This window comes from Gossypium hirsutum, chromosome D07 (genome assembly GCF_007990345.1).
Source record: "Gossypium hirsutum isolate 1008001.06 chromosome D07, Gossypium_hirsutum_v2.1, whole genome shotgun sequence".
NCBI lineage: Eukaryota > Viridiplantae > Streptophyta > Magnoliopsida > Malvales > Malvaceae > Gossypium > Gossypium hirsutum.
Window position 1 is genome coordinate 5,729,913 of NC_053443.1, and position 13,381 is coordinate 5,743,293.

The 13,381-nt window shown below is 29.9% G+C and overlaps 1 protein-coding gene across 3 annotated transcripts; it reads left to right on the forward strand.

Moving 5' to 3' along the window:
• Positions 1 to 887: 887 nt before the first annotated feature.
• On the forward strand, positions 888 to 4,666 carry LOC121219294 (transcription factor bHLH137). Of its 3 annotated transcripts, XM_041097211.1 has the most exons (8): positions 890 to 1,349; positions 1,421 to 1,594; positions 1,670 to 1,735; positions 2,872 to 2,940; positions 3,033 to 3,116; positions 3,192 to 3,371; positions 3,797 to 3,895; positions 4,271 to 4,373. In XM_041097211.1, the coding sequence occupies exons 1-7, from the start codon at positions 1,113 to 1,115 to the stop codon at positions 3,866 to 3,868; spliced, it is 882 nt and encodes a 293-aa protein (XP_040953145.1). In that variant the 5' UTR covers positions 890 to 1,112; the 3' UTR covers positions 3,869 to 3,895; positions 4,271 to 4,373. The 3 variants fall into 3 exon arrangements, with proteins under 3 accessions (XP_040953144.1, XP_040953145.1, XP_040953146.1); XM_041097210.1 differs by lacking the exon at positions 3,797 to 3,895 and having other exon boundaries at positions 888 to 1,349; positions 4,271 to 4,666; XM_041097212.1 differs by lacking the exon at positions 3,797 to 3,895 and having other exon boundaries at positions 1,208 to 1,349; positions 1,421 to 1,559; positions 4,271 to 4,666.
• The last annotated feature ends 8,715 nt before the right edge of the window (positions 4,667 to 13,381 follow it).

Genomic DNA, 13,381 nt, shown 5'->3' on the forward strand with positions numbered 1-13,381 from the left:
GTGTCATCAAGATAACCGGAATTATATTCCAACCATTTCATATCTATCTAGCTACCAAAAAACTTGTTCGGCACCTTACCTAATAGTTGCTTGCAAATGACACTCCAACCGCCAACGACCACTGATCCTTTAACAACTGGTCTATCCATTGGTAAACCAAGTTGTAAAGCTATATCCTCAAGTGTGATTGTACACTCACCGCATGGAAGATGGAATGTGTGTCACGGATCTCCATTTTTCCACCAACGCGCTGATAAGTGTGGGATTCAATCTACACCCCCTAGCATACGAGACACGTGCAAGAATCTCACCTCTTCCAAGTATTATCCAATTACATGCAGTGCCCTCAATGATAAATTATGTATGTATGTCTCCAAAATCCAATCTTCGGCCTGAATATAAAAAAAACTTAATAATGTTAACAACTTAATTATGAACTTAATTAAAATTAAAAACTTAAAAATATAATTTTTAATTGGACGCTAGAAATGTGGTTGTCATTGAAACAAATAAGAATATTTGTCATTATAAAAATAAATTAAAACGAATAAAATATGAAATAGAAAATTAAAACAACAATAAATTTAGAGAAATATAATGAAAAAATGAAAACTAAAAATTTGAAAGAATGGATAGAATTGGATTTGATTGAAAATGAGAAAATGACTAGGGTTTTATATAATAAAAAAACTAGTTGTTTTATAGCCGTTGAAGTTTTGTGACAGTTGGAATTCTACTGTTAGGAAATTGCATCCCACAAGACGCACTTTCCTACCACATAAACAAAAAACACTCTTGCTAAATGCGTTTTCACTTAGTCTCTCTAAGATCAACTTATTTCGTTAAATATATTAGAAAACTACCTAAACCCATAGTTTTTTTTAAATTCGTCTTTTTTTATAAAATTTAGCCGAAATATACCGCATATTTTGCATGGAATTTAGTGACCCCATTTCTCTCCCTTTGATTGTCGATATAAAGCATTGTGCACTTAGCATCTTTGCTTGTGAATTGTCATTATCATCTCTTTCATTCTCATTCTCATTCCCATCACTTTCTTTCACACACAAAAAATACCCTAAAGATCTCACACATATTTTGTTTTTGTTTCAATGGCATCCTTTTCAACTAAATCTAACCCTTTCCTCATTGATTCCATTTTCTCCCCACATAAAATTTCTGGGTTTGTAGAAGAAATTGAGAACCTCAATTTCGATCAGGTTTATAGTGAAAATAATGAACCTTCTGGTTCAATTTTTAAAGAGCAGAGCAGCACTGGTGAATTCACTGTGGTTGATGATATTGTCGCTCTTACAAGCAAGAAAAGAAGGGCTAAAAATGGGGTGAAGGTAATCTTTTTATTTAAAAAAAAATCCACGAATTTGGGTTTAATTTTTTTATTTTTTATTTTTACCATTAGGATGAAAAAGAAGGGAAATCCAAGAAGCAAAAGAAGGGAAATGATGAAAAGAAGGCGTATAAAGGTTGTAAAAAAGATAGAAAGAAAGGTGGTGAAGAGCCTCCTAATGGCCGTTACATTCATGTTAGAGCTAGGAGAGGTCAGGCAACTGATAGCCATAGCCTAGCTGAAAGGGTATTTGTTTTTTTTTTTTTTGTATTACATTATTTATCATGTTGTGTTTATCGTGATTGTGGTTGAATTTTGCAGGTAAGAAGAAAGAAAATCAGTGAAAGGATGGAAAAATTGCAGCGACTGGTTCCAGGATGTGATAAGGTGTTCATAACTTTCATTTGTTGTTTGTTTTTCAAAGGAAAAAAAGGGGTTAATTGCAGCATAAACTATGAGTCTCTAAGCTTTAAAATGTTAAATTTGGATCCTAAAATAAAAGTATTACTTCAATCCGGTCCTTCTGTTATTCCAGTTGTCAGCTTTTGCATTAAATATCTGTTTGAATTTGATCTGTTTTGCTCAACTGACCACTAGATTGACAAATCCAAGGGTAGGCGGGGCATACATTTCCCAAAGTTTTTAAAATCTGATTACTAGTTAAATTTAGTCTAATCATTCCTACCGGTTTGATTAAATAAATTATTATAGAAATTAAAATTTTGATTTAATTGGTGTTTTACCCGATCTAATCGATCCGTATTGGTTTTCGAGTCAACTAATTCAATGTGCTTCTCCGAATCAATATCCCGACTATTTCTCAATCTAATCGGTTCGATCAGCTGATCTAGTCTGGTTCAAACAACTTTGCTTAGCCCCATTGGCTAAATAGATTAATCACTCTTAAGTCTCTTTTCAAAATTAAGGGTGAGTTTGGATGGGCGATGCGTTTACTTGCAGTTAGTGTAAAAATAGCGGTGGCGGTGAGATTAGATACTGTAGCAACACTGTAGCGTAAGACAAAAAGTAGGCTAAACGCACCGCACCGCACCGCACTGCACTCAATCGTCCATCCAAACCCACCCTAAAAGATTCAATTTAAATTTTTTTAGCCTTTAATTAAATGAAAAAATTATAATTTTAGTTTTTTTAATTATAATTAAGAATTTAATTTCAACTATCTTTTTTGGTGAATTATAATAACAAGACAAAACCCAAATAACAAACGCGACTAGCGCGACTCAAACCAAGCCACACCTGATACGGTGAATATTCTGACCTTCAAGCTATCACATGAGATTTAATTTTAACTTTTTTTTATAAAAACTATTTAACTTTTCCCTTATAATCTTATCTTGAACATTTTAAACGAAATTTTTAGCTCCACCCTAAAGAATAAAAGAATGATATTTTAATTTGATGAGGAATTTGAAATTAACCCAAAGGAAAAGGATGCAATAATGCTTTCATTCAACATTGATTTCTGTCTCACAGCTTTCCATTTTTCTCTTCCATGAAAATAGATAACTGGAAAGGCTCTTATTTTGGATGAAATTATCAATTATGTTCAGTCGCTTGAAAGTCAAGTAGAGGTAAAAATCATTAAAACTCTTCACAATTTTTATTTTTTTTAAATTGTAATCCAATAAGCAATAATTTTTTTTTGCCTCGTGTTTTATTTTAGTTTCTATCAATGAAGATTGCTACTTTGAATCCTATGTTTTATGATCTAGGAGTTGACCCTGAATCATTTATGGTCAAACCAGAGGTAAGGTATTAAATTGAAAAATAGTTTGATAATATGTTTAATTATTTGTCTCTAAAATATTTAATTATGTTTCAGATGGTAAATAATATATCCTCACCGCCACAATGTTACCCCACTCAGCCTATAACCACTACGGCTGCCGCCATCGGCACCGCGGCCACATTTACTCCGACTAATAACATTCCGCTCTTGGATACTTCAGCTGCATTTTTGTTTCACCAAGGAGAAACGTCTGCGGTCTTCTCTCAGTTTCAGGTACACTCTATATTAGGGTTTTGTGCTTTTCTACGATACCCAATAATTTGATCCTCTGCTTTAGACTTGGTCATGGCATAATTTGACCTCTGCTTTTATAACCATTAACAATTCTAATTAAAATACCCTTCCAACCCAAAAACATCCACGTCAATATGATGCAGTTTGAAGGGGTTAATTGTGAGCTAATCACATTATAAAAATAAAAGGATTAAAATATGTCAAATTAAAATATTAAGATTAAATTTTAAATTTAAACATAATAAAGAGCTCAGAACAACAATTTAACCTCAATTCATGCATTCACCAACATTATTCGAAATTCAAAATTGGAAAATCTGCAATCCCTTTTGCAACAAACAAAAAAAAATGGAAAAACATGCATATTAATTATAAATATTTGAAAACACGTTTTTTTTTTTCAGGACAATGGTAGTGTACTGTGGGAAGTGGAGGGCTTACGGCAAGAATTTCTAAATCCGTTCCGTTCATTTTAATGCAAAGAGCTGCCCTACAAACATATGGTATTAACTATTAAGCCCTCTTGTCTTGTCTTTGATGCAATAATAAAATATTAAAATACATTCACTTCTGTTTTTTTTAAGGATAAACCAATATTTAGTCCCTAAATTTGACAACTTTTTCAATTTGGTACTTTTAACTTTTTTTGATTCACAATAGTCTCGAAATTCAATAATTTCTTTTTAGTTTTGGTCCATATGTCACATCATCACCTAAATATTTATATTATTTTTATAAAAAAAATTATCAAGTTCAATAATAAATATGGATCCAAAAAATGTATAGGAAATAAATTTAAAAAATGGTCAAATTTTGAATTAAATGTTACCGTATTGCTTTCTATAATATAAATTGTCTAACCTTTGGCTCTAACCTAGCTTCCCAAAGAGACACAAGATGCCAAAAGCAAAGGCAAAGGAAGAACCAAAATTTCAAGTTCCAAAGGATATCAAGGACATCAACGGAGGAAGAACACAAAGGACAAACGTAATCCACTAAATAAGACTATAATTTTTGGTAGTGTTAGATCCATTATTTCCTTTTATCTTTTTCTTTTGTGTTTCTCATTAAGTCTCCCAAGCACAAATGCCAAGACCCAACATTGGATTGACTTAGGAAAAGGAAAAAGGAAATAATAGTAACATAGAAGTATGTTTTATTGTTACTTTCTTTTAGGGTTTAGTGACAAAGAAAGAAAGAAAGTGAACTTGAAAGCAAGTCTTGCTTTTGTTTATCAAATAATTGAGTGGAATGAAAATAAAATTTTAGTTAAATTAAGTAATTTATTTGAATCGAGTTAATTATTCAAGTTTGAACAAAGAATTTAACTTAAATTATTTTTTGATTAAATTCATACTCTCAAATAACTTCGGGTTTTATTCACTTTAATTTTTATTTTGGTTTTCAAGTAGAATTTAATGTTTTATTAATAATATCATCTCATTTATAACATATTTAAAAAGGGAAAATTTGTTTTTGGCCTATTGATATACATAACATATCTCCAAGTCTTAGTAATATTTATATATTTGAAATTTATTTTGTCTATTTTTCAGATTTTAAAATTAAGATTCAATTGTTAATTAATTACATTAAAATTATTTTGTTTCGTTGGTGTGATATTTTTCAATTAAAAAAAGCCCTCGTGACTTGGTAGCTATGTAAAAAAATTGACGTTTCAATGGACTTAAATTTATCAATGTTAATAATTTAAATTTGTATTTTTTAATATGAAAAAGTAAAGAGATTAAATTTTTTGGAATAAAAATAAGGGGCTAATTCTTAAATGTATGAAAATTAAGTATACTTGCGCGGGTAAAGAGATATAAAAAAATGTGTTTTTTTTAAGTTAAAAAAATAAACAATGAGTTTGATACAACTTAATTTAAAATTAATTTTTATTATTAGCTAAATAATTTTTTAAAATGAAGAAGCCAGAATTGGCGGGCTATATTACTAGTTTTATGCAAGAAAAAAAAAATACTTTTTACTATTTTTTAAGAAAAATGTTAAAAACAAGTTAAGTTGTACTATTTTCAAATTTTGATGCTTCAAACATATTATTATATGTGTAATGTCATCTCAATTTGTCATTTTTATATATTACTGGCTAAAAATTAAGGTAATTAATTAACAGCTGTTATTTGTGTTAATATTGAAATTTCAAAACTCGAGACTTAGAATGATCCAATTAAAGAACCACAGACTAAATCTATAATTGTACACATAGTATAGGACTAATAATTGAATTTAAAGAAACAAATTTAACTTCTAATATCATGGAGATTAAAAAGGTATAGAGAGTAGGTCCAAAACTTTTACAAAGTACAGGAAGTAATAGAAAGAAATTAAGCAAATAACGTAGGAAGAAGCGAGGTAGGTTCTTCTGCCGTCTGTGGTGTGACCAGGCAGTCCTGCCATTGTTGACCTTAAATTCAAAGTCCAACCTGAGCTTCTGTTTCTTTTTTCGGCCGTACAAGTCTGCTCCAATAATTATTAGCGACTTTTACAATTATTTTATTTACGTTTTAAAAAATAAATTTAAGAGCAATTATGATCACAATAATCCATCATTTTTTAAATATTCAGAATAATAAAGAAAATTAATTAATCAAAGGTTGGAGGGTTTTTTACAATAATATTATAAAAAAATAAAAAATAACCAAAATATTATAATTTTTTATTTACCAAAATATTATAATTATTTTTATTATTTATCAAAATATATCAAAAAAACAAAAAAAACCAAAAAAAAACCTGCAAAAAGCCTAATCAGGCCAATGGCATTGGTGCCAAAGCCATTGGCGGCACCAAAGGTGCCAAAACCATTGGCAGCACCAATGGTGCCAAAGGCATTGGCGGCACTACTCGTGTTATAAATACGACCTCTGCCCAGTTGAAGGGAGAAAAATCAGAAGAAAAAAAAGAAGAAAAAGAGGTGCTAACGAAAAGAAGAGAAAAAGAAGGTATTTTTAAAAAAATAATTGATTATATTGTTGTTATTGTTTTGTATATTTTGTAATATTTTTTGTTTTAGGTTAGTTATTAAGATTAATAAAACTCAAATTGATAGTTTTAGTTAGTATTAGTATTATTATTAATATTATTACTGTTGTTGTTGTTAGTATTAAGATGTTATTAATGTATTAAGATAGTAACTTAGTAGTATTATTGTTAGTAAAAAACTAGTATTATTATTGTTAGTTATTATTATTTACCAATATAAACTAGTTAGTAAAAAACTAGTATTATTATAGTTAGTTAGTTATTATTTTTAGTAAAACTCTAATTAATAATTTTAGTGTGTATTATTTTGAGTATAAAATTATTAATATTATTATTGTGTTAGTTATTAGGATTAATAATTTATTTACCGTTCGAGAATTTTTATGAGATTTTTTTTTACAGATTAAATATTGAAGATGGATGCTAAGTTTCTTGTATGCGTTTATTTCGATGGAGTCATCTTGACAACAAGTGTTGGATGTGTATTTGAATGTCGACAACAAATAGCAATAAGATTTAATAGAAATGTATTGTTCGATGAAATGAAGGCAAGTATTAATGCAAAAATTCTTAGACGTTGTGGGAGAAGGATATCAAAAATTTTCTACAAGTTTCCAGTTTCGACAAATCCGGTCAAATTCGTCGAAATGGAACTTGTAGACGACGAAGACGTGGAGACAATGGTCGAGCAACGCACATCAACTAACCTTCAGTGGCGGTCGCTGATAATTGTCCAATTTTGGCTTTCAGCAATGTAAATTTTATGCCGGAAAAATATGACTCATCGTCCCCTGGCGAGTCTCCTAGGAGCTGATAACAAAGTGCAGCCGGATCCGTAAATGAAGATACTCCCGTTACGGGACTCCCGTCAATTGGGAGCCCAAGCTGTAATGCAACATCCTCCAAGGTAACCGTGCACTCCCCGCAAGGAAAATGGAAAGTGTGGGTCTCTAGGCGCCACCGCTCCACTAGCGCAGATAATAAATCAAAGCGCAAGTCGGATGACCGGATCAATGCTACTGACCCAAATCCGGCTAGCTCCAAGCACTCCATCAATCGTGCATCCGGAGCTTTCTTTAAAACACTCACACGGCCCCTTAATACTCGGAACGAGTCCTGATAGTGTTAAATTACAGAAAAAAATATTACGATAACATAATTTATTTGTATATACTGTGTATATCCTTTTTAAATAAATAGAACTTGTGATTAACAAATAAAAAATGATACCTCGTTATTAGCCGCATCAGATATGTGTTCATCGTTTCTAATCAATCCAGCCATTGCGATGCCTGCAAGTTGAAAAAAATTAGTAAAAAAATCTTACTTCGGCCATTTATTCGTATTTTTTTCTCTGCATTTTATTCCTTTAAAAAAATTTATAATTTATAATTTTATAATTTTACATTATTTCAGTGCATAATGTTTGAAATTAGTTTGGTGTAAGAAAATAACCCTTACCCCTACCCTTTGCTCGTATTATTTTCTCGATTTTTATTACTTTAAATAAAAATATATTATTCTCGTATTTTATTATTTTATATTATTTCAGTACATTTTCTTTGAAATATTTTGTATTAATTATTTCTGAATTTTAAAAAAAGTTAGTAATACACTCTTACTTCCGCCATTTGTTCGTATTTTTTTCTTTGCATTTTATTATTTTAAAAAATCTCATAAACTTAGTCTTTTATAATTTTCATTATTTCAGTCATAATGTTTGAAATTTATTAATTTAGTGTCTTGAAGGGGAATAAAAGAAAATAATAAATAATGAGGGATTAAAAGACAATTAGCCACATATTAGTGCCGCCTTTTTATTCTCTCCATTGGTGCTGCTTTTTTATTCCCCTCCATCACCCTCTTTTTTTCCCTCTATTATTTTGGTAAATAAAAAAATGTTTATAATATTTTGGTATTTATTTTTTTTTGGTAATATTTTGGTAAAAACCCAAAAAAAACTCTTTTCCCTGCCCTTTACTCGTATTATTATTTTCCCGATTTTTGTTTCTTTAAATAAAAATATATTATTTTCGTATTTTATTATTTTATATTATTTCAGTACATTTTGTTTCAATTATTTGTATTAATTATTTCTGAATTTTTTAAAAAAATTTTACTAATACGCTCTTACTTCGGTCATTTGTTCGTATTTTTTATCCGCATTTTATCATTTTAAAAAATATCGTAATTTTTAATTTTATAATTTTACATTATTTCAATTTATTATGTTTGAAATTTATTACATGTACATTTTTTCGCATTTTATTATTTTCGGTGAATATACAATTTCCATTTTTTCTTTTCGTATTTTATGTTTTCTTAAACATATGTCTTTATTATTTTACTTTTAATACTATTTTCCTAAAATAACTAATTTCAACTTTCTAGGTAAATTTCATAAAAAAAATCCCTAATCAACATACAATGTACATACCATTAAAATTTTCATTCTAAATATATTTCATAAAATATATATGCTAAATAAAATAATAAAATACGTACAATGTACATAACATAAATTTTTAACACACAAATATTACAAAAAAATTAAATTTATAAAAAAAATTACCTTTTTTTCTTTTTTTTTCCTTCCTTCCTTCCCTCTTCTTCTTCTTTTTTTTTTTCTCTTTTCCTTTCCTTCTTTTTCTTTCTTTTTTCTTCTCCTTTCCTCTTCTTCTTCTTTCCTTTTTTTTTTCTCTTCTCTTCTCCTTTCCTCTTCTTCTTCTTTCCTTTTTTTTTTCTCTTCTCTTCTCCTTTCCTCTTCTTCTTCTTTCCTTTTTTGATCCAGAATAATTTAAACGAGCAAGTTGTTAAAGCTTTATGTTGACTCTTAAGATTTAGTGTTTGAGTTTCTCCCCTAAATTATAATATAAACTTTAATTGTTAAAATATATTAATTAAGATAAAGTATATTAGATATCAACTTATAGTTCAACCTTCATATTTTTATAATTAGATTTAAATAAAAATATTAAGTTTAGCAATAAAAAGAATTAGACTAATCCATAATATCAATATTTAAGTGATCCGATATAGTAAGTTGGCAAAGGTTTTAAATCAATGATGTTTGAATCGAATTGAACTGATCAATTGGATCGAAAATTGGTTGAGGTATCAATTTTGAAAATGATATTAAATTAGTTTAACTGAATTTTTTTATTTTTTTATATTTTAATAATTTTATAATCATACCGGTCAGAATATCGTTATCCCAAACTCCTTAAATTATTTCATTTTTAATTAAAGTTTAAGAGAATTTTATCAAAATAAAATTATAAAAGACGCTTTCTTCCAACATTTAAAATTTATAAAATATTCTATCAAGATGAAAATACATCAACAAAGACAGAATCAAGTAATTAAAAATTATAAAAATTTAGATTTATATGAAGTGATAATTAAATTTTTTATCAAACACTTATTTAATATAAATTTAAATTGTGTTATGTTGAATATTGTATTGTATAGAAAAACTATAAAATTATAAAAAAGTATTTAAGGAATGGGAGTTTAGCACTTAGTCTATTCCTTAGGAATTGTCTTTGAAAAGTACATAAACGAGTCACTTGATGTTATAATGATGAGAGATTTAGGTCTTTGGTGCAAAGGTGAGGCTGTTACACTTAAATCATTATTTGTATGAGGTTAAAGATGGCGAATTGTCTATTTAGATAAGTCCTCGCAAACGTGAATAATTATTAAGCTACATAATGAAAAGTCTTGTGTTCGATTCTTCAATTATTATGCGACTTATTCTTAAAAAAGTTAATTGCTTCCTTCAAAAATAAAATTATATAAACCACTTTCTCCCCACATTTAAATTTTACAGAATATTCATAGCGAATGTATAACTTGATGAGTGCTTCTGTGAGTACCATAAGTTTCTTTTATGTAGCGTATGCTGTATGCATCTATAAATGCTTCCATGAGTATTGTGTTTGGTTTATTGAAATATATGATAAGTTGGTTTTATGTAGTGTATGCATATATAAATGTAAGGTTAAGAAAGGAACATCGACATTACTGAAATATACGATAAGTTGCTTTTATGCAGTGTATGCATCTCTAAATGTAAGGTGAAGAAAGGAACATCAGCATTAGTGAAAGCATATGATAAGTTGCTTCTATATAGATTGTAAGTAAGGTTAAGAAAGAGACATAATGACATTACTGCTTGTTGTATAATGTGTTAAAAGAAAGAGGTATTTGGTATGCCAGATTATTAGGACGTATTGCTGAGATACACTGTATTATGGCATTTTTCTTTTCGGTATTGCAGGAACAACCGTACAAATAAAGATTTATGCGTGGAGAAGCTTTCACTTGTCCTCCCTGATAGACCACCTTATGTTCCGAGGGAGTTTGATCGGTGTGCTGTTGCTGGCAACTCAGGTGATCATCTAAAAATGAGGTTTGGGAAAGAGATAGATAGCTACGAAGTTGTCATTAGAGAGAATGGTGCCCCGCAGTCATTGAGCTTTGGCCTCTTTTTTTTTTTCGAGTAATGTTTCTTATTATATTTTCATATGGTAAATGTTGTATTGCAGATTGTTATTATGAACTATTGAGGATTGATTAAATTGAATTGGGAATATTAATGTTGTATATTGATACAGGGACTAAATTGAATAAAGTAGAATTTATAGACTTAATTCGCATCTAAGAAGCAGTATGAGAAACTAGTGGTAGCATGTTGAAACATATCATAGCTGATGAATTTTGAATTATAAATATTAAGTGGTTCATATGAAACGAATAAAGAGATGGATGACTTGTAGCCACACGACATATGATGGAGTAATTGGTAAGCCATCATCGCCGGGCAATCTGGGATGGTAGTTCATCGTTGTCGAGTAATCCAGAGTGGTAAACCATCGTTGTCGGGCAATCCAAGGTGGCAAGTCATCATTGTCGGCCAATTCAGGGTGGTAGGTTGTCGTTGTCGAGAAATCCGGGGTGGCAGGTCATCGTTGTCGGGCAATCTGGGATGACAGACTGAAATGAGTTGAACATGAGCACTTAAAATTGAATATCGACTGAAGAGTAATACGATTTGAGATTTGACGAATTAGAAATGTATAATGAATGATGTTTCATGTTTGAGTTATAAGGAACCAAATGTTTAGATGTTGATTCTACGAATTGCAAATTATACCATCTCCTTATATTGTATTGGACTTACAGGAATACTACTGAGTGATATACTCATCATACGGTTTATTTTTTGTGTGGAGGATAAGTTCAAATCCACATGTCCGGTGTCCACTTCAGCATCACATCAAGTTTTCCCAAATCCACAAAGTTTATGCCTCTTGTTCTAGTTAGTCTGGGCATGTACCTAATGAGTCTTTTTGTTTTGTAGTGTAAATGATATCAACTAATGATGTAGGTATGTAAAGTCATTTTGGATATAATGTGAATATGTTGTGATATGCATGGATACAATGAGCATATTCAAGTTTTAATGTCTATATTTTATTAGTATGTAATGTATGATGCTTTGTCTATTAGTCAAATCTATAGAATAGATGTTTGGAAGGTGTTTTTGGTGTGTTTTGGACATGTTACATTTGTAGGAAAATTGTTCATTTGGTCATTTTTTAGGTTGTTTTGTTGTTGGTTTTGATTGGCATGAAATGGCAGGATTTGAACTTGATTTTTTTGCCAAAACAGAATGACGTCGCGACGCGCAACATCATAAAGTTGTTGTCGAGACGACGCTAGACAGTTTGTCACATTGTGACGAGGAACCCCATCGTCACGACAAGACCAATCAATTTGTCGCAACATCAGTCCTGCAAGTTAAATTCTTTACATTTTGATCCCTATTCATTTTCGATTTGGTTTTTGAGTTTTCGTTAGCTCATATAAAACTTGATAACTATTAAATGCGTGTCATGCTTGGATTTAATGGTTTATTGCATTATACTGATAGTTTGTGAACATAGTTGCTTGAGCAACATATGTGATGCTTCGTAGCTCAAACTTGACAATCAGGTCGGGATTTGGGCGTTACATTTATCCTTTAGGATTTACTATAATCATCCCAACAAAATATAATGTTTACAATTACCCAGGTTCCAAGTAGATGGGCTTTGAGTCTTTTCCAAGTAATGGGTCAATCCTGTCGGGCTGAATGACCCCCAATGAACAAAAGGGAACATCAAAGTGTGCCTTGGTCGCGGGTTTCTTTGCGCAGCCCGTGACACTGGCACAAGCTATTGCTAATATTAGGATTTATGCTCTTAATTTCGTCATGATTGCTTGTATATTTTTTTTCCAAATTGATTGAATAAATGAAATTAACACACGTTCTTTTGATTAATTTTTATATGATTGTTCGCAATGGTTTTTATATAAAAAGTAAAATGCATAAGAAAATAATAGCTCATTGGTTATCTAAGGTTTAACTAATAGTAAGTTGATTATCTAGACAATGATAATGTGAGAAGATAACTATTATTAGTAAATAATCTAAATTATCCATGGTATATAGAATCTTATAGAGAAAATGATTTAATTTTAAATAAAATTATTATGTGATCTATAAGTACAATTGGGAAAGTGCCCATCTTGGCTATCGAAAGTAATTGGACTCTTAAAAATAAAAATATAGTTGTGATTGTTTGGACTAGATCCAAGATGAATTTATCCTAGAGCTATTTATGGTTTTATTCACTTATGACATTCATTGTGCAAGTTACCTTAATCCAATGTAAGTGAACCGTCATGTGTGTATAAATGATACATTTTGATATATTGAAAGCCTATGCTCTGATGGTAGTGGGTCAAAAGTTGGTATACTGAGCAAATGACTTGTGCATGACATGATTTCACTCACAGTAATGGAATCATAACTCAAAAAAAAGAGTGACATCCTCATTGGTATTGTATGAATTATGAAAATGGAGCGTGACCATAGGTTATTTGTTTACGATGAATGACTAATCATTATTGCTTGTAAGTGATGATCATTTTCA

Coding starts and splice junctions, on each gene's coding strand:
- LOC121219294 (XM_041097210.1), top strand. CDS start 1,113: ATGGCATCCTTTTCAACTAAATCTAACCCTTTCCTCATTGATTCCATT. Junction 1,350..1,420: donor GGGCTAAAAATGGGGTGAAG/GTAATCTTTTTA, acceptor TTTTACCATTAG/GATGAAAAAGAAGGGAAATC. Junction 2,941..3,032: donor CGCTTGAAAGTCAAGTAGAG/GTAAAAATCATT, acceptor GTTTTATTTTAG/TTTCTATCAATGAAGATTGC.